General features: G+C 35.6%; 2 protein-coding genes across 12 annotated transcripts; one reads left to right on the top strand and one right to left on the bottom strand.

Annotated features, from left to right (window-relative positions):
• The first annotated feature begins 450 nt into the window (after positions 1–450).
• On the top strand, positions 451–13,047 carry LOC122009422 (putative RNA-binding protein Luc7-like 2). Of its 6 annotated transcripts, none has more exons than XR_006119562.1 (13): positions 451–703; positions 1,302–1,354; positions 2,480–2,648; positions 2,726–2,789; positions 4,471–4,550; positions 4,701–4,857; positions 6,673–6,734; positions 6,910–6,972; positions 9,567–9,625; positions 9,827–9,908; positions 10,121–10,177; positions 10,257–10,364; positions 11,720–11,761. XR_006119562.1 is itself a non-coding variant. In XM_042565568.1 (13 exons), exons 1-13 carry the CDS (start codon positions 557–559, stop codon positions 12,671–12,673), a joined length of 1,251 nt encoding a protein of 416 aa, XP_042421502.1. In that variant the 5' UTR covers positions 451–556; the 3' UTR covers positions 12,674–13,047. The 6 variants fall into 6 exon arrangements, 4 of the variants coding, with proteins under 4 accessions (XP_042421502.1, XP_042421504.1, XP_042421505.1 ...); XM_042565568.1 differs by lacking the exons at positions 10,121–10,177; positions 10,257–10,364 and adding exons at positions 11,853–12,098; positions 12,655–13,047 and having other exon boundaries at positions 11,720–11,769; XR_006119560.1 differs by having other exon boundaries at positions 10,121–10,364.
• Positions 13,048–13,657: 610 nt separating this feature from the next.
• On the bottom strand, positions 13,658–21,098 carry LOC122009425 (protein-L-isoaspartate O-methyltransferase-like). Of its 6 annotated transcripts, XM_042565576.1 has the most exons (5): positions 20,511–20,763; positions 18,457–18,571; positions 18,301–18,363; positions 17,251–17,415; positions 15,516–16,026 (listed from the first exon to the last, which is right to left on the bottom strand). In XM_042565576.1, the coding sequence occupies exons 1-5, from the start codon at positions 20,688–20,690 to the stop codon at positions 15,776–15,778; spliced, it is 774 nt and encodes a 257-aa protein (XP_042421510.1). In that variant the 5' UTR covers positions 20,691–20,763; the 3' UTR covers positions 15,516–15,775. The 6 variants fall into 6 exon arrangements, with proteins under 6 accessions (XP_042421508.1, XP_042421510.1, XP_042421514.1 ...); XM_042565574.1 differs by having other exon boundaries at positions 13,658–16,026; positions 18,301–18,571; positions 20,511–20,781; XM_042565580.1 differs by lacking the exon at positions 20,511–20,763 and adding an exon at positions 20,791–21,098 and having other exon boundaries at positions 18,301–18,571.
• Between the last annotated feature and the right edge of the window lie 85 nt (positions 21,099–21,183).

Consider the following 21,183-nt stretch of genomic DNA (forward strand, 5'->3'; position numbering starts at 1 on the left):
TTAAAAAATATTTTTATTCAAAAAAAAGAAGAAAACAATAGTTCGAGGAGATTGAATTAATTTTTTTATTTTTAAAACCACTACTAATAATTTTTTTGAGAAAAAAAAAATACCTTTTTAAATAAAATGTTAAAATAATACTTCAACATACTTCCCACTCTTTATTTATACACTTCTTATATTAAATCAATTTAACTTAATTAAAATTATTATATTAAAAATACTTTTATAAATATTAACTATGATAAGAAATTTTAATTAAGTTTAAATAATTTTCATTAAGTTAATAAAAAAGTATTTTAATATAATAACGATATAATAAGTATTAGTTTTATTTTATTTTTAAATGTGTTTTTTTTCTTAAGTTGGGCCATAATTTTTAAAATTATAATCTTTATAATATATTAAAAAAATAAAATTTAAATATATCATAGAGAGAGAAGAAGAGAGAGAGAGAGATTTTATCTGTCCTTCGAACTCGAACGACCCCAAAACAAAATTGTTCGGGAAGAGCCGGAGAAAACCTCGCCAAACCCTAACCCTAGTGGAGGTGAGGATGGACGCCATACGGAAGCAGCTCGACGTTCTCATGGGGGCCAATCGCAACGGGGACGTCAGGGAGGTGAACCGCAAGTACCATGACCGCGACGTCTGCCGCCTCTTCTTGTCCGGGCTTTGCCCCCACGACCTCTTCCAACTCACGGTGCTTTAGCTGAACTCCAGACCAATCTATTACTTTGGACTCTGTCTGTTCGGTTTTACGATCTGTGATTTAATTCTAGGGTGTTTTTTTTGGGTCAATTTACACTTGCTGTTTTGGGGCCTCGTAGGGGCGTCAAAATCTTGTCTTATTTTTGATTAGTTTTGGTGCTTGGCTCATATCTTTTGGTACTACGACATGTTGCCTTACCTCAAGAGTCCATTTTTGTTAGTACTTTGAGCTTGGTTTTTTGGTTTTATCCTCTATGTTTTGAATATCATTAATGTGATTAACTCGGTGAAGAAAACTCATAATTTATGTTCTGATATTGGAAGGGAACTATGCTGGGCGTATTAGGTTTTTCCTCTGTGTGAACTGTTGACTGTGCAGTTTCGTATTTTCTACCTTGTTAATTCTTTTGAGCTCTCATTTTTGTGTTTATTTTCCTGCTCTATGAAATTCCTTTGTTCAGATACAATATCTTCTTTAATACATTAGCTTGTTTTGGCTCTTGTATTCCAACCTTTTACCTTCAAATTTTATCTTTGGTCATTTGCATTTCCACTTTCCACACTGATATCATGGGATTGGTTCGTAACAGAAAATGGACATGGGTCCTTGTCCGAAGATTCATTCCTTGCAGCTGAGAAAAGAGTATCCTTTGTGCTTGCAGAATAATGATCTCTTTAATTTGTTTAATCTCCGCGGTATGAAATTTTTTGATTTGGATTTCTAGCAAAAGATTACAGCATCACAAACAAATAGATTACTGAATCACTGTTGCTGTATATATAATCATGGGGTAGATTTTACTTGATGTGCATGCATGGTATCATTCATATCTACCTTTTCTGCATCTGACACTTCTAGCTAGGTACTTTCCAGATCAAAAGCAACTGAAAGTCTGAAATCATGATTTTGAAATGATTCATGTTATGGGCTGATTGCAGATTTCTTATTTTTTACTAGTATACATTGTATGATTATCAATCATCAGATATCTCTCCTATTTTTTCTATTCAATTCTCGTCTGTGTTATCAGTCAGGCACTTCAATATTGGTTTTGTGCTAAGTTGGTGGATTTTGAAGTGAAATAAAGGATACTTACAAATTTTATTGACATGTAATTTCAAATTCAATTATCTAATCTTGATGCAATGCGGTATAATATAATGTATAAAAGTTTTGAATTTTGGAAATACATGAGATCTTTTTGACAAGTTGTTGTAGTTGAGTCATATGCTAGGGAATGTTCTAAAACTGGAGTAGATTGATAGGCTCGATTGGTCAACTAGGAATTAGCCCAAAGTCGAGTTTTAGCAGAAAAATAACATTTTATGGTTGAACCAGTGATGATGGGAATCAGGGTGACAATTGTATGGTTTTCAAAAATATTGATACTAGATAAATAATTATATGAAAGTGCTCTCATGGTTAAAGTTTCTATCTATTCTTAAGCACATTCACTCACTTCTTGTTTTGGTTAGAAAGACATCAATGGAATCAGGTACACATGGTCTTTTAATATAGCAGTTGCTTCTACAAAGATAATTGCTCGTTTGTTAATTTCTTTAGATAGACCTGGTGAAAGTATATTTTTACAACTTTTCCCTTCATTTTTTGTATAATTCATGAATTTCTCTAGTTTATATTGTGAGGTTTGGTTTCTTTCTTATACATGCATCAATACATGAATTCTATTTACATAATACAATTCTTTGATTTCTCTCCTTTTTGCTTCTATAGTACAAGATTCTTTTCTTCCTAAACTTTTCCTAGCTATGAAGAAGCAAAAGCAAAAGGTGATCACAATTTTGATAGAGAACTTGAAGATATGATAGAACGGCTTATTGTTGAGTGTGAACGAAAAATTCAAAGAGCCCTCAAGCGTCTTGAAGATGAGGATGCTAAGGCTGCTGTGGCAATATCTGTATCCATGGTCACACAGGTACGCGCTTCATTGTTTAGTATCTAGTAATCTAATCCGACAGCTGGAATAAACCTATGTAATGTTTTCTTATGTAGTCACCTGAAATTATGGAACTTTCAAAGCAAATAAAAGAGAAACTCAAAGAAGCTGATGCATTTGGTAACTTCTTTTCATTCTCATTAATTTGTAATATTAAGCTGATTGTTGTACTTGTGATGAGGATGCTATGATCAGAAATGAATTCATATTTATCAGTATTTTTGCTGGCACAAATATGCTGGTTGATAATTTGTAAGAACATAAAAATTAAGTCATGGATGACAAGATGTTGCCACACTTGTGAACACAATTTCTTTTTTTGATAGTTTTCTCCTAGAGATGACTAGACTAATTGCTATTTGTTGCAATTTGTCAATATGAATTTATGAATTTCATGGCTTTACTTATAGCTCATATGATTGTGTGCATTTTGTTGTGTACTTTGTGCATTTTGTTGTGGTTAGTGATTCCTTGCAAGTTGTGGTGTGAAATATGATGTGTTTTGTTGCTGTTGTTATTTTCTTATTAATTTCCGCTTGTGTACTTATGATTGTTATCTTGTTTTGATTGATTAATATATTTTGTTAGATGTATACTTAGTCATTTTAATGTTAATATCACTTTGTCAACATAAATCAATTATATCCCCCCATCTATTGCCTATGCGCTATGCGGTGAGGGATCATGTACCATATGAAACATTATGACTCCAAGGCAAGATTCAAAGTTTGAATTTAGAGTTGTCTCACAGCTTGCACCAAGCAATGACTGAGATGCAGCTTCATGAAAGCAACTTCAAGAGCTATGCTGACCAAATGTATATGCATACCAATTCTAGGCACATTGTCAATCACTTAAATTATGTAAAAATGCCTAAAGAAGCTTGGATATTGTTAAAAATGGCTAAAGAAGCTTGGATATTGTTAATAAGTCTTTGACTGACCTGCTTCTTGATTTGTGCTTTGATAAAAAAAATCCAGGGCAAATTGACAAGTTAAATCAATCTGGGTTTATGGAATGTAAATCTACTTGACATAATTGTGACTCAAATAAAGATCTAGATATTAGTTTCTAGTTTTACATAGAGTTCAATGGCAAATAAGATCTCTCTGTATAGCAGGTCCCAAGTATTTTGAATTCATGGTTTGTTATTCTTGTTGGTAAAAAAAAATTTCAAAAAGTGGTAGTTAAATCTTTGCAAAGATTTCCTAGATGAAGATAAAAATGGGAAGGAGAGGGGAACCTTACCTGACAAGATGATGAGGGGCCATTTTCTCACATGTTTTAATACTAGAAATGTTGTTGATGTCCCTTTTCTTTATCCTTGTCAGTATTAGTTTATTGTCGTTGTCTTATTTATGTAATTTAGTCACTTATGCCTTTTGTTTTAAGTAGATCCAGTCTTCTGTTTAGTTTGAGAAGATTTTTCATCAGGTGTAAAATCTGTTTAGATTCTGTAAAATGACTGAGGCATATTGATTCATTTTACTGTTGGACAAAGTAACAGAATTTTTTATTGTCCTGTTTTGGTTAATACTGGTCGTGTATCCTTGTATATTGGAAAATTGTGATCTTACGCATCAAAATTGGTAGAAACCTTAGTTTCAATTGCTGACTCACACTCAATGAATCCAAAGAACTCTTCTGCCTGAAAGCCCTTATGTATCTATAACAATTCTTTCTTCAGTTATAGGTGCATTTTATCATGTTAGAATGATCCTCAGTTCATGCGCTGTGCAAATAGCTGCTTACTTGGATGCTCTGGTTTTCTATAGGTTAAACTTTGGGTGTGTTATTGCAGATTTTGAAGGAAAGACTGATAGTAAAATACGAGTTCTAGAAGTGGTGGAAGAGCTCAAAGCTCAAAGAGCTGACAAACAGGTACCAGTTTCCATGGTTGTTGTTTCATAGTTTCACTGCAACTTTTCTTCAGACTAAATATCTTGAATTTATGAAATTCAACCATTAAATACTAAATTCTCTTTACCTACGCCAATGTCTAGTTCTTTATTATTTTTTTTTTTTCTGCAGTCAGTTCTTCTTCTTGACGCTTTCAACAAAGATAGGGCTTCTCTGTCACTTCCTATTCAGAATCCTACTCAACTACCATCCTTGCCTGTTGTCAATCCTCCAGATCCTCGGACACAAGAAATGATAAATGAAAAACTTAAGAAAGCAGAGGATCTTGGTATGAACCTATCCTTCTCATACTCTATTTCTACTGTATCTTGTGGTTATAATCTGATTTTCTACCTTTACTTTACAATTTTATTTACACGAGGATATTTCAGGTAATCTAAAGCTTTGTATCAGTTTTATTATTATTTCTCATTTTATTTATCATGATGTATGCTGGCTCATTGCATTCACAGATGGAACCAGCATGGTAAGCATAATCTGGATCTTGAAGCATGATGCATCATTTGAGTTTTAAGGGATATTATTGTACGGTCTTTGATTTGTGGGATCCACCTCTTGTTCAATCCTATATTTAAGATCATACATCATTGAATTTTTCTTTATTGTAAATGACAGAGTAGGGTATCTCACTCTTTGGTTGACTTTATGTTTCTGTTGGCAGTATAGTTTCAAATCTTTTGGTGACTGTCCAAGAAGGGCTAGGTTGGAGGAAAATATTTTCCTTACAAAGTATCCTAGAGCCATCTTGATATTAAACTATTCTAGGGATTATTAGTACAATATAAAATAAACTAGTTTATCACTTCTTTTCAAGTTGAAGCTTAGATATCCATCATAGCTTAATTGTGAGCATAATGAACGAGAAACCTAAAAAACTTAGTGAAGTTATCAGATGCATTTTAAATTCCAAGTTCATAAAAAGTTGCATGATCATTGCCTGTCAACAAAAATATAATTAACATGATTACTATGTCAAAGATAGATAAAATGACAAGCACTCCTTGATATATATATATATATATATATATATATATATCTTTGGTAATATGGTAGAGTTTTCATGCTAGGTTGGGATTTTGCTTCAGTCCGTGAATTCTCTTCCAAATTAATACCTGTCTGTCTATGTGAGCAACATTTGAAGAGATTGCTCCAAGTAAATAGCTCTGACCAACTCACCATAGAGGAAGCCATTAGTAAAGTCTATTTGATATTTTTGCCAACCTTGAATAATCCTTTTCAAATTGACACTTCCTTGTAGTATAAATGTTAGGTAATTCACCGCTAACATTTGTTCATCATTTAACTACTAGTCTTGCCTTGCAATGATCTACAGTGCCGTCAAGATTAAATTTGACAAACTCGTCCACAAACTAATTGGTGGAATAACCATATCCTGACCATTAACAATCAAGGCAATCATCTCTGAAACAATACCTGTTTTCATCTGGTTCTAGAACTTCTAGGTGTAGAAATTAAGGAGAGGAACATGATATCCACCTAAACGACCATATGGCAAAAAAGAAACATGAGACAAAGTAAGATGTGTCATGCATTTACTCCACATGAGTTCAGCCACAATAATGCAAAATTAAGATTATAAAGATACTTAGGAGTCTCATTATATGAAAAATCATCTTTGGATAACAACAATGTTGGTGGAAGAGATGATGATGTGAAATGAAAATGGAAGGTCTAGAATGACTTGGTTCTTTTTGGTTTTTATTTCAACTGTGTAATTGATCACCCTAATTGGTACTGGGTATAGGATATGGAGATGGTATATCAAAATAGCACATGTGATATCTGATCAACGCGGATGTAGAGCTTCAACAACACTTCTGTCTTTGCTTATGGAGATCCTGAAAACACAATGGTAGAGCAACAAGTAACACTAGTTTATTGATTTTGTTAGAACTGCTTACTAAAGGAAACCGTTCAAAAAATTATGCAAAAGAGGTGGGTGATAGACATGCTAACTTTGGTTGGTTTATTTATTAAATATGTGAACTTTTGCATTCTTGAACGTACCACCATTATTTATTTATTTTTTTGAAACTTATCTTTTCCTTTTCAAAATTGACAGGTGAGAGGGGAATGATAGATGAAGCTCAAAAAGCTCTAGAAGAAGCAGAAGCTCTGAAAAAGGTTATTCCTCTTTTGCCACTCTCATTTGTTGTCCAGACTAAGCATGTTTTGCTATTATCATCATGATTACAGTATATCTTGCTTTATTCACAACATTGCATCATGTGACAGTATATTTTGTTTATTGTGAATTTGTCTCATAACATCGCTGGTTTTCTCTCCTCTTTTTGTTCAGCTGGGTGCTCGACAAGAGCCAGTCCTAGAATCCTCAAAGTATAGTGCTGCTGACGTTCGAATTGTAAGTTTGGTTGCCTCTGAGAAATTTATTTGATATACTCTTTGTAACATGAGTTTTTCATTTAATATAATTGAGAATTTTGACTATTAAAGATGCTTTCATGTCTAACTATGATACTTTCAAGGGTGGTTATAGGTTCTAGTTTGTGTATTTTTGTTAGTAATCTTAATATTTTAGTTATCTAATTAGGCCTGTCTATGGAGATAGTTCTATGCAAATACCAGCTTACATGCTATCCTCAAAGTCCTGCTAAAACCCTCTCATAAAAGACCTTCCCTTCGTTTCCTTTTGGTGGAAAAAGAGGGCGGGGAGGAATGAATTGGGAAATCTTTCCCCTGTTCTCTATTTTGCTTCTGTCCAATCTGTGCAAAACACTCACTATGCTTTATGCAATTATTTGTGGTTGTTTAACACTCCTATTTCCATGGAGATAATATGGCATCAAAATGGTTTAGATTGGTAACATAGTCTTGCAGTGCAACTTATTATGAAAACTTTATTGGTTTTCATTAATTATTTAATCAGTTAAAGGATATGGCTTCACTAAGTTCCAGGAAAATAGTTTGGAAGCCTAATTTGAGTTGGGCCCATTTTAAAGGGAATGAAACTTCTGTTTGGATAAATAAATTTTAAGCAGTTTCATGCTTAGTTTGATGTTTTGATAATGCTGAACACAAAGAGGAGAGAATTTATAAATGATTCACTGTCTATTAAGCAGTACCTTTGACATAGCCTGTTGAGGGAATTAGTGGTCTTTTGCTGGCGATCTCATCAGGTCTCATGCTTTAGTTGGCAGTCTTGTGCCAGGGAAAACATCTCTTGTATGAGAATGTGGCATTGTATAATAATTGAATATTCGAAACAATAGTAGAGGCTTTTTTTATAGGCCTTACATTATCCTAAGCTCCCAACAGTTGGTGTTTTATTTACCAGGTTGTTGCTAGAACAGTCAAATAAAAACAATATATATGTGTGTATATATATATATATATACTTAAATAGGGATTTTATTTGCATCTTTGACCTTCATCAAGAATAACTCAACTCCTAACAGGTTGTCATCATCTTCCTTGGATGCCCCTTCCAATGTACAAGGAAAAATTGCGTCATCATTTCCTTCTTGGTCATCCATCTCAATGAATGAGGAAAATTCTGCATATTCCTAGTTTGAGTTATTAATGGCTCTTTTGGAGGCCCGGTTATGGTCTTTAGTGTCAAAATGTGGATCACTAAATGAGGTTGCAGATTTAGTTATGTGATTTGTAGCATGTTGAATGTTTCTTTAACAAGGTATGTTAATAGGGAGGCTGGATTCTTTCGCCTCAAGAGAGGGATCATTGAGGCAAGGTCTATCTCTTGGGTGTTAATGTTGGTTCCATCCCTAGGTATCTAATTTTGTCCTCTAATTGAGTTTGAGGCTAGTCATCAAGTAACTTATCTAATGACTTTTCTAGAGTTCTCTTGAGGCTGATTTAAAAGTTCTTTAATGTAATAGGGGGATATGTTGTTGAATTAGGATGAAATTTCTAGATGTGTTTAAGATAGAGTGGTAGAGGAAATACAATCTGAGGAAGAGATTGGCTGATCATTGTCCCTGGATTGCTGCCTCATCCATTGCTGCACCTGCATAGACAGTTAACTGTTGTGGCATTAACTCATGTCTGAGTTGGTGATAACCTTGCTCACATCTTTTATTATTTTCATGTTTGTATCTAGTTTTCACTTTCCATGCTGCCATTGCTTTTCCTTTTATTGCCTATTTCTCTCACTATAATTTTCTTTTGACTGGTACTTTGCCAGCATATCTTACATTGATTTGTTGGTGGTAATCTGCCTTTTTATTCATTCTTGATTGGTATTGATTTCACACTGACACTATCATTCTTGCACCTGGCTAATGTTGATTGTAAATTTACTTTCTGCATTAGAAAATGAAAAGGCTCCTCTTTCATGTATTTATTTAGAATGTATCATGTGAAAATTCAAATTATTTCTAGACTACTTGATTGATTATTTCTCAAGGTAAATGTTTCTTCCAAGCAGAAGAATAAAAACATTGACATTTCAGCTTAAAGGTCAAACAAGATACCAATGAGAAATTGATTGATTTTGTGTTTGAAACCTATATCTGGGAACTGAAGTGGAAGAAAAGTGTTTGGCTATAGATCTTTGTTGTTTGATGAAAGCAATGGAAAACAGGTTGAACAGGAAGAAAACAAATCCATGCTACTGTTTCTGTTTGAATACTTACTTTTTAAAATAACCAGTTTATTTATTTTTTTGGGAGAAAGCTTCCATAAAATAGGTTTTTTTAACACTCATCAAAGTTTTTAAAGATGACATTAGAAATAAAATGTTATCTTGGAAATAAAAGGTATTTACAGAAGGTTTAAGTCTCAGTTCACTGTTTAACCCTACAGAATAGTTGTTGGTTTCAGATTCTTAGCAAAGCAAAGTTCAGATGCCTGTTTTTTGTTGCTATTATTTTAAGATTTAGCTGCAAATGATCATTAAATAGATAATCTTTTTTAAAAACCAAAAGAAGTTAGCTGTACATGTCATGTATGTTAATGCAATCTGGGATTATTTTGCAGACTGATCAGAAATTGCGTGTTTGTGACATTTGTGGAGCATTCTTGAGTGTCTATGACAAGTAATTCTCTCACATGAAATTTATGCTTATGTTCCTCGTGAATATTTATGTTAGCCATTGTCGGTATTGGCATTTTACTGAGTTTTATGTTCTCATTCTTGTAAGTTATGAAGTGATAGCATGCCCACAAACCTGCAAGAAAGTTTGGGAGTTATTGCCTTTCTAATCAATTTGTTAAATTCTCATTGTTGTGTTACCTAGTGATCGTCGTTTAGCGGATCATTTTGGAGGAAAACTTCACCTTGGATATATGCAAATCCGTGAAAAACTAGCAGAACTCCAGGTAATCTTGGGAACTTCTCTACTGGTACACTTGTTTTCTGAACTATTGTTCTGTTAGTACTTGGTCCTTTCTACCTTGTTTTACTAAATAATACACACTATGTACACTTGAGAATTTGTTTTTTTTCTCTTCACAATCTTAGCTGTATTGTATATTCAGTTTGTCCTTTTACTAAATTTCTTTGAAGTTCAAACTTTGAAAATGTTGGTCAGGTGATGGTATAATGTTTGACATTCTGCAATAAAGAGTTTCGCTTATTTTTGGCATCTGTGAGTTTCCTTATCTCAGTTGAAAGATCACCATGTAGTTTTGTTGAGTTTGTGCTTCACTTGTTTAATTGGCTAGTAGACTGATTTGGGAGGGGACCATTGAAGTAGCGAAGGGTGGTCATATATGGAATCAAGATTACTTATGGTGGTACCCTCATGAACAACTGCTATTCCTAAGTCAAAAGCTGTAAGCTGATGAATAGTATCATAAAGCATATTAAAATTGGTAGCAAACAATTGTGTTATTTTTGTTTCATGTCCTTCATTTGTTCTTCAACGATTTAATTTTAATTTTAGGTTTGATACTAGTAACTAATAAATTAACAACTTTTGTTAGGTTAATTATGATCATTCTAACAATACAGCATTTCCCTATTTATTTGAAGCACCTATTTTGTGCATTGAAAAATCTTTTTGGAATTTTCATTTTCGAATGGCATTTTTTATTTTTAGAATATCAAAGTCTGCTAGGAAAGGTAAGAAATCATTTTGTATGTCATATTATGAATATGTTGAAAACTCATTGTTGTGCTGGGAATATTTTCTGTGAAGCAACAAATGGCTAGATTTACTTGGACAATTGTTAATAATGGCAATCTAACAGCATTCTCAAGATCAACAAACTAGTTTCTTGATGAACTCATCATCTGGTGTTCTTGTATTCTCTCTGAAAGAACCAGTTGCCTGTTAGATCTGTTTTCATTTGAATGACTGGGTTTGAGATCTATTTTGCAAGCAGTTTTAGAAGGTGATTATTTTGTCTTTGCCACATGAAGATTGTGAAATGTGCCCTTTAAATTGTAATTGGAAATATTTTGTAGGCCTAAATATTCTTCACCGCCTTTCTTTTCTTTATCCATTTTTTTTTGTTTTCCATGATTTTTTCCCGAAGTTCCTATTACAGTATCTCAGTGTAGCACATTAAGTTATCAGTTGAAAAATTGGTCATGCTGTTGCACATTATTTTTATCTTCATTTGGTTTTCCCTAGACAGAAGTAGTTTACTAGTCTTGTCCAACATTTTGTTTTTTGGAATAAATTGTTCATGAAAAGAGGTCGCACCATATGTTTTGGGAATTTAGATGCACAATGTTCGAGTGCTCCAGTGCTGCCTCAACCAAGTAGAAGCTCGAGATTCAGTTATACTGTATCAGAATATGATCAAATGGAGTGAGTTATATGTAAAGCTTATGAGCATTGATGCTTCTTAATGGTGATTGTCCATTCACCCATTAATGTAGCCTTTTTCATAAACACCATGAGTAAAAAAGGATACTATAATTTCTAATAATGATCTTATAGATATTGTATATGCACTCATATGCGCTATGTGCAATGCCATTGCTGGTCGCCACTTGCCTGTTTCAAAATCTTGATTTTAGCTTGTGCAAAAGAGTACCGTGGGCCTTTTACCTGTTCTTTACTCTCAATTCTTTTTAACTTGTTAAAGTTTTGTTAGTTTGACCTTTCTGGAAATGAATCAAATGTGAAGATTTTTTTTTTCATTTTTAAACCCATGCTTCTTCACGATGTATTTGCCAGGAAGAGAGAAACAGGAAGCGAAAGGTTGATCGGACTGAAGATGATACAAGGTATTCTTTTTCTTTGCCATTTTCTTTCCTGGATAACTTAGATCATTACTAATTGGCATATTGTTTCTCAATTTGTGCTTTAGATCGAAAGAAAGAAGTAGGGATCGTAACAGGTCTGGAAGCAGGGATCGAGATGCAGAGAGAGATGCTCGCATTGATAGCCGAGATAGAGGCAGAGAACATGACCGTCGGAGCAGGGACCAGGATCGGCATGATAGAGATCGTAGGGATCGAGATAGAGAATCAGATCGATCTCGAAACTATGATTCAAGGAATAGAAGATCACGTTCTCGCTCAAAGGATCGTTCTAGAGATTATGACCGGCATAGGTAATTACATGGCCTTTCTTTCAAGTTTTGGATGTCATGGTTTTAGTGCTTCATTAGCATCATACATCCTATAAATACTTTTTGGGAGTGGTTTTTAAAGAAAACATGTGGCAAATAGAGATCATTTTGATGTCTCTCATTCTAATAAACATTTTTTTAAAATAATCATATGAAGGTTTTTCCCTTTTTTTCCGTGTTAAAAAGTGATCGAAGATGAAGATTTTTCTGTTCTAGTCAAACCTCCTCCATGCCAATCTCCAATGTACTTGAATTTTCTGTTCGCTTTACTCTTTGATCGACTAGGCTATTGTTTTTTAACTCGAAATAGATTTTTTGTAGCACATACCGTAAGTTGGATGACTTCGTGTGATGTGTTGGAGCTGGGTTATATTTGCCACGCCTCGTTACCTTTCGGTTTTGCAATTTCCTACTCGCGTTGTTCACGATCAGCTTTTTGTATGTCTCAAGGGCAGAAGGAATGGTGTTTTAGTCAAATCCAATGCCTTTTTCCCTCTACTTATGATAAGAATGTAATATCTTCTTCTACTTGTTGCAGGCGTCATGGAAGGTACTGAGAATTCGAGAAACTCAGTTTTCCGCTGTGGACCGCGTAGGATCTGGATGAGTCAACAGGGTTGCAATGGTGATACACTACTATATCTTGTTCTCGCTGCAATGATCAATGTTCTGAGATCAGGTGAAATATCGAATGTCTAGTATTCAGAATTTGTTAACTGATTAGGAGGCAAATGAAACCGAAGAACACTGTTCTAGTTTTTTTTTTTTTCCTTTTGTTGTTTAAAAGTCTAGTTTAGATTTGGCATGAAATGTGGTTGCGGCACACATTTGTGATGTTTAGGGTACCAGTGGGGTTTGCTATATACTCAGTTATGACCTAAAAAGCTTATGCATTTCCTACCTTTTGTGAATTCATGGGGTTATTTACAAATGAACGCTGTTAAATATTTCTAAGTTTATTTATTCGTTTACTTGAAAGTTTTGGATCCAAAAGTTTAAAATTGTATTTGTTTTCGTCCGAGTTTGTTCATTTTGTCGGCGTGTGGATTTCAATTTAGAAGCTTGATTATCCGGTCGCACTTGTTTGCTTTGAGGTAGGTCATCAAACAAGATGGGTTAATCAATTTGGACCAACTGATTGACTTCGTCGTCGTGTGTTGATTGAATTAGGTAGTTTGGGTTGGTCTTGTACTAGTTGGTTTTGTAGGATGGTTGGTTGGGTATCGATTCATCTTGTAAGGTTGACTTGCCCAAGATCAGTTTGGCGGCTGAGTACTATAGGTTGTTAAGTCGTGGGTTGGTCGGTCGGATGGGTCGGATGGACCGATCCAAGTGGGTTGGTTGGTTTGACGAGCGGCTCGAGTTAGCGGGTCTGGTAAGACTTGTTGGTTGAGATATGTTACGAGAAATTAGAGACGAATTAGAACTTGGTTTTGCTCAAGTAATACATGTACAGCATGGAAGTGCTCTGTCCATAGTTCATTTACAGTGCTGCTTGTATTCATTTTTTGGAACGAAACGTCGAGCCCAGAGGTGTTTGCCTTCTATCACAAACTTCACCTTGACATTGCCATTGCCATTAAGAACTCGCACCAGGGTGGCCGGCGAGCAAAATGTTACGTGAGCGTAAAGCGGAGGCTTGTTATCGGCTCGCTCTGGAGCATATACCCTTTCAACATCTCCGAAGTGCCTGTGTATCGAATAATCATAAGAAGTCTATAATCAGAGTTTTCTCAACTACTGCATAACACTCAGTACCTCATGAAAAATGCTTGAAGCTGTTCTTCACTTAGTGGATGCCCGTTAGAGAATGTCACGAATAACGTTCGCTCGTCGCGTGGGATCTTACGGTTTGTCGATGATGATACATTGGAAGAGAGGCTAGAGTTTGCTACATCCTTCGTGGTAGAATGATACTGCACTAGATCTTTGCACCTCGGAAAATCGTCGTTTGTGTGAAAACTATTTCGCATATTATCAAAGAATCGATTCCGTGCTTTGATCTTGTTCAAGTCCAGAGGTGTTAACTCCTTCTGCATCATATAGGAATTACCTTCTTTGATTCTACTACCATCAGTAAAATTTTTGATCCGAATGTGAGAGCATCCGGTCTTCCTGACAGACTCAGAGCCAAAATGAACTCGACCCATTTCTTGGACTAACTTCTCGATGTACGATTGATGGACTTGCTTACGGATGTCTAGTAAAACCTTATGGCACACATTATCGAGATAGTAGTTGATACCGCAAATAGCAACATCTCGAAAAGCTTGTTTGAAGTGGCCTTCACAAGGATAGGCATGATCCATAGACGAATAACTAAGTTGAAGGGAATCCAAAAATGAGTTGGCGACATCACAAACGCTAAGAAGATACCTATCGTCTAGGGAGTTAAGCCTTTGGACGACATCTTTACATTTGTTTTCTTCTAACCACAACCAAAAAGCTATGATCTTCATCGATAAATTTGGTTCCAAGCCAAGGATGAACACCATGCGGGAGAAAATCCGACGTTCTTCGTCATGGTAAGCATGAAGGAGATCGACGGGGATGGAGTCCATGAAGAGTTGAGGATCGAGAGATGCAACAAAAGGTAATATAGATAAATTTTTTTTTTTGGTCTCAAATTCGAATAAGGAAAATTGAAGAGATACACTCTGGGGTTCATTTTTTTGCTTTATTTTGGAAAGAAATAATGGAAAATTTTGAGAAGATATTGCCAGATACATTGGAAGGTTGTTTGTCTCTCTTTAGCTTTAAAGATAAAAGATGCATGAATCTTTTACTGTATTCCGAAAAAGATTTTATTATACGTGTTTTTTTGGGAAAAAGTATTTGACTTGAGCGTCGGAAGACCTGATCCGGGGATTTTTTTCTTGATTTCTGGTCTCTAACGATTGGTGGACTCGTCTGAGTGTGCGCAGAGTCGTAGTGTCATCATCCTAGTCATCTCCCTTCATCATCCGCCCATACGAATCTTTCCGAGGGGTGCCAAGTAGATCCGACGCCGCGGCAACTTTCCGTCAACTTCCAGTACATCAAAGTTCGTCTTCATCCGACTCAGCTTCCGGACTGGATCAAAATCTTATCCTATATTACAAAAGACCACGACAACTTCATTGTTGCGCTAAAATTCCTCTTCGTTTTTCTTTAACAATGAAACACTATAAAGAAAAAAAAGAGAGGAGATATTGCGATAGCAAAAACACAATGTGAAAGGTTGAGTCTTACCTCTAGGATCGACTCATCCAAACTAATTGCCGAGGAGAAGGGGAAGCTCGCTTATTGGCTAATGACTCCAATGCCATAATTTTAAACCTAAATTATTTTCTTCCATTACTACGGCACAGTGACTGCTAAGCTTATTTCGATAATGACTCAGTTTGAATCAAGATAGCATGCATCTCAACTTTAATTCAGTAGACCCTTTCTCAATCATAATGGAGCAAGGTACTTCCATACTAACACAAGCAACCATTCTCTATCGACAAGGAAAAACACGACAATGAAACTATATATTGCACACAGCGATTTTGAATGAGTGCATACTCAGTGACGATTTTGATAAACACCGACAGGCTAACGAGACGAAAGGGTTTAGCTTATCGTCACAGGATTCTTTCTTCGAACACCATTTCATCGTGTTGACCACCGATGAGCTAGTGGTTATGCAACTGAGCTGCTTTACTGGTCAGCGGAACGTAACGAACCGATGCTTCAGTCCGGATGTTGACTGAGCCATCCATGTTCTTGTCAACCACTTGCAGATCCTGGAAAACTGATCCTACAGGGATCACCAGCCGGCCGCCTGGCTTCAACTGGTCAATAAGCATCTGAGGAATTTCATGAGCAGCCGCACCGACATGAATGGCATCATACGGTGCCTGTTCCGGCCACCCAAGTCTCCCATCTGCAAATGAATTAGTAAAGTGATTATAATAGGCTAAGATGCATCTGGAAAATATTGTAAACTGTAAATCGTTGACGTGTGAGCCCCTTGTGCAGTTCTGGCCCCGAGTGAAAGTGGACGGTTTATTGTGAGTGAAACAATCCATTGATTCACGTGGCAAAAGACGATTCGCTTGCCCCTAGTGCCCCCCGCCAACTCGTTGCTCGGCTAACACGGAGGAGGTAAATCACAGGTGAGAACTAGCCATTAGTACAAGTGGCCAAAGTATGGGGAAGACATGCTTGGAGGCGCCGAGTTTTGACCCTAAGACTTCATGTAACAACACCCCATGTCTCAACCACCGCACCGTCCCGAGAGGACACAATCCATTGATTCACGAGCCAAGATAGGCAGGTCATTGCTATTGTACGTCTTCCATGAGGTGCTAGGGCAAATTTGACAAAATAGCAATAAACTGCTTCCTCTTCTTCTTCTCCTGCAAAACTCCACTCTCCTCATCAGTGCACATCCACACCACGTCTTGGGATGCCGGCATGACAGTTACTGTTTCATTATGGCCAGAGACTGCACTAAATTTTAAACTTACGGAGCAAACCCTGGAGCAACTATATTCATCGAGCAATCAATGCTCAAAGGCTGAAATTCAATGTGAAACCATGTGTTCGCACATGATTAAAATTTCAATTTGTAGCAGTTTTCCTTAGACGAATGAGATGGAGACTCATACTGGATCAATATGATTCAAGACTTTCATCTCAAAATAGTTGCTTCAACCAAAACTCAGATTAGAAGCAAACTGCTCTGACTTCCTTTTTTGTTTGAAATGAAATAGTTAAACATTTCTGTGTTTTCAGATATGAGCCCCATTAAGAACCACTAATCACTTTATTTCGGTATTGTTCTTCGTACCAAAACTTAGCAGTGATGTCATCATAGATGCGGAATCGGAATTCCAAAAGAGAAAAGTTCAAGAATGTTTCAGTTGCATATTCTTCTATGGAAAGTTAACTACAGAAATCATGTCTAATAACTCTAAACCACACTGACTTTTGAATATCCGTAGAGAGATGAAATACCAGATGAATTCAGACAAAGTTATAAAGAATCTAAAATATAAAAGAATAAGATGAACCTCTATACAGGGAGTTTTCATCCAACATTTATCAAGCAGTGCTCTATTTTTTCCTAAACAAAAGAAAAGAGGTCGAGTCCAGATGCACTTACCACCGACATTCAAGGACAAGGAACCTTCATTTAAAAATGATGCAGCTGCACTGTTCCTGATGTTATTGGTTGAAAATTCAACTAGTTCAGGTATGTGTTCAACCCCTACAGCAAGACCTTCTGGTCCAACCATCATTGCAAAGCAAGCTGTTAAATAGCCAGTCCCTGAAAAATGGACAAAAAACAAAACAAAACAAAATTCATAGGTTCCTAGAATTAACAAATAGAACTTGGATCAAATCAAAGGCATAATGGAAGAGCATGTATTGGTACAGAGTATTAGAAAAAAAAAATAATTACCTGATCAATATTGGAACACTATGTATTGATACATAGTATTAGAAAAAATGACCTGATCAATGCTAAATGGTATCCTGGTAACGGATAATACTTGTCCATGCAAAAGACATCTTTATCCAGCAGGGAATGAAATTTCAGCAGGGAGGACAAATTCGTTTTAAATCCAATGTCTAATATGAGATACCTTATCTTAACCATTAAAAAAGAAGCTAATAATAGTAATTATGTGATAAGTTCGTTTTGAAGAACAAACAAGTAAATAAAAAATTTATCTAATAGAAGGCCACTAGAACAGCATATCCGAAGATAAGTATTCCACCATCAAATAACATCAGTAATAATATATGAAAACAAATCCTATAAAAGAAAATAAATGATAATCTAATACGGCAGATGATTTTTCTTACAGATTAATCTTCAAATTAATTAATTTATTTTTATTGCATTAACTACATGCCTATATTATCTCAATCTATCGTCTCTCATTTTGTCATCTATTGAAACTGCACCTAATAGCTTTTGAATATTAGTATTTTTTTTTTATTTTATCCTTTCGCCATCCCGCACATTTATTTTAGGATTCTCATTTCTGCTACATTATTGTTTCCTAAGCCCAACACTTTGATTCACAAAAGTATCGCAGATCGTACCACATTTACATAGAGTAGTGAGTGAATAAGTAAAACGTTAGAAAGAAAAAGAATGAGAAAAAAATGATTGATAAATCACAATAAGTGCATAAAATCGAACCTGAACCAACATCCAAAGCTTTCATCCCTGGCTGTAGATGATCTGCCAATAGCTCTAGACAAGCTGCATGCATATGAGGTGCAGAAATAGTCGCATTATAACCAATTGCCATGGGAGAATCAACATATGGTGTACTCCCAGGAGGTACAAAATGACCTCTGTCAATTGCCTCCATTACTTCTTTCACCCTTTTTGATTTGATAATTCCATATTGCTGCAAACGATCTACCAGTTCTTTGTTTCTACCAACTGATCCACTGGTCCAAAGTCGCTGTCATACCACAGCTGATATCATTAGGAAATCATTAATTGAAAATTGCATGCCCAATATTAAATCCACATGCTGACATACAAGACTAAAATTACACAACCAATAAGAACACAAGATTCGGGGGTTCATTAGAAGCTAACGAACACAATGTGGACAGGAAAACACTAACAGTAAATAAACTAATATTAATTAGCCTTGACAAGCGAATGGCCTCCTAAAAGGGCATTAATATTGTATTGATATTTGCAAGATAGAAAGCATAACACCAAATGTCTAATTTCCAGAGATGTGGGAGTGTGAATTATCAGACGTGAATATTGAAGATTGTAACAAATTACCCAAGTAAAGCATGAATACATATCACAACTACCAACTTTGGTGAACACAAATAGAAGCCAAACACTGCTTGAATGATGAAACATATAATTTATCATAAAGAAATCAAACTGATAACCTCAATCAAAATCTAGGTTGTGCCATCATTTCAGGAAACAACAGGGAAATAACCAGATCATTCACTTTATTTTCCCTCTCCTCTCTCTTTTTTTTGTGCAAAGATGAAGCTAGTCTAAGAATTCAGTTATAACACTTTGAAACCTCCATCTAATAAGAAAAGAATTTCAGTTCTACATTAGTAATAAATCAGTAGAGATAAAATCTCAAATCCTGTGATTAAAGGAATAGGAATAGAATTTAGTTTTATTAGAGCATCTTACTAAATCATTGTTATATTTTTTTGGTGTATTAATTATTAACCATATAATTGTAAATGTGGACCTAGAAATATTGTAGAAAAGGTAAATGTGGTACATAGAGACCCAAGCATTTGTCAAGGAGTTTGGATATTCCACACTTTTTTCCAAGTAGAACCACAGTTGCTAGTTTAATGATTCCAAACAAAGGAAATTATTAAAATTACGAAATTAGAATGCAAAGTTTTCAGGGAAAAAAAAATCAAATAAGATAGTCAAAATAGAATAATTGCATCTAGTTTTTCCATTGTTGGTGACTTGGTGTGGCACCTTGGGTTAGACTCACATAAAGAATTGTGGACTAATATAGAAGATTTATAAGCTCATATAAATGAGCCACTATTATCCAGGAGTTAAGCATTTTAGACCAATGGTTAGAGCTTAAATATTCACGGCTCAGTTCTCACATATATGCAGGGATCAGCAATTGATATCTGAGAGACTTAATCCTAATGATGTGATGGTAAAATGTTGATAGTGGATACTTAGAACATGGAAGAACCACTATTGGGCCTATATTCCACTGATCAGGTTTGTTACAGGCAGTTGGACTCTAGGTTTTGACAAGGACATGAAGCATTGTGATGAAGCTTATGACATCCTACTTTAGTCTACATAGAAGTATAGACTAATAAAGATTGTTTATAAGCTTAGATGAGTGAGTCACTATTAATTTGGCCTTAAGCATTTTAAGCCAATCATAGTGCTTGACAATTGGTTTATGGTTCTCCTTTTATTCTATATTCCTTTCTTCATAGTCTCTCTACTTATCCGTTCTCACTAATTATTGAAAAAAAAAGACAAGAAAACAATATTAACCTTCCATTCAAATCATTTATTGCACCTCGGTTAAGACAATTCTATACCAGCTACTGAAAAAATGCACCTCGAATAATCAGAATAGATCTAATGGCCTTAGAAGGGAAACCGACCCCATGCCCCAAAGCTACTCGGCTATATGATTGAACTGAAGCGGCCATGAACATGTGCTCCTTGTCTATTGAGCACAAGTAACCTCGATTTACACAAAATAAAACAAGTTCGTTTCAAATATTGGACTTCGTTACAAACCAATTCTGCTAGTTACCGTCCAGATTTTTTTTTCCCTGGAATATCAAAAGAAACGAAAAAATCGCAACAGCTTACTACTTCCCTCCCATAATAGTCAAAACAGAAATAGAACTAACCCATACTCGAACATGAAAGGGGTAAAGGGATTTGGGAAGGCGGATCTTGTTGTTGTCGTCGTCGTCAATTTTGGCAATTCCTGTACAGAGTTCTCTCCAATTGTTACTGCTTTTTTTTTTTTTCATGATGCAAGCACAAAAAACCCGCTCATCTTCCAGTGAACGCATACCCGTCCACATGGACGATCCAAATCTTCTCGCGAAGAACAAAGTCGAAACAGAGAAAACGAGAAGAAGAAGAAGAAGGGAAAAAAAAAACTACTGAAGAATCAGAACTTACGCGAACGAAACGGGGGAGAAGTAAGCGAAGTAGTACCTCCATCCAGTGGAGGATGCGCAAGGAAGAGCTCCTCAGGAATTGAAAGCAGCGGCAGAGGAGAGTGGAGCGTGGGGTCCACCGGAAGAGGCAAATCGGCCGGACGAGGCGAAGGAAATCGTTAGCGGCGGTGCGCGTCGCCGTCAAACCCGCACCGGATTCCGCAGGGCGACGGCGAAGGAGATCGTCCAAGTAAGCGGAGATCGAACGCAACCTCCTGTTCCATTTCCATCGGTTTTTCTCTTTTTCTTTAGAAAAACCAATTATTTTTATTTTACGGTTCCACTTTTTTTTTTAAAAAAATAAAATTAAAATAATTTAGTAGAAAAAAAATTCTCAATAAAAAAAAAATTGACT

Source organism: Zingiber officinale, chromosome 8A (genome assembly GCF_018446385.1).
Source record: "Zingiber officinale cultivar Zhangliang chromosome 8A, Zo_v1.1, whole genome shotgun sequence".
In the NCBI taxonomy this organism is placed as follows: domain Eukaryota; kingdom Viridiplantae; phylum Streptophyta; class Magnoliopsida; order Zingiberales; family Zingiberaceae; genus Zingiber; species Zingiber officinale.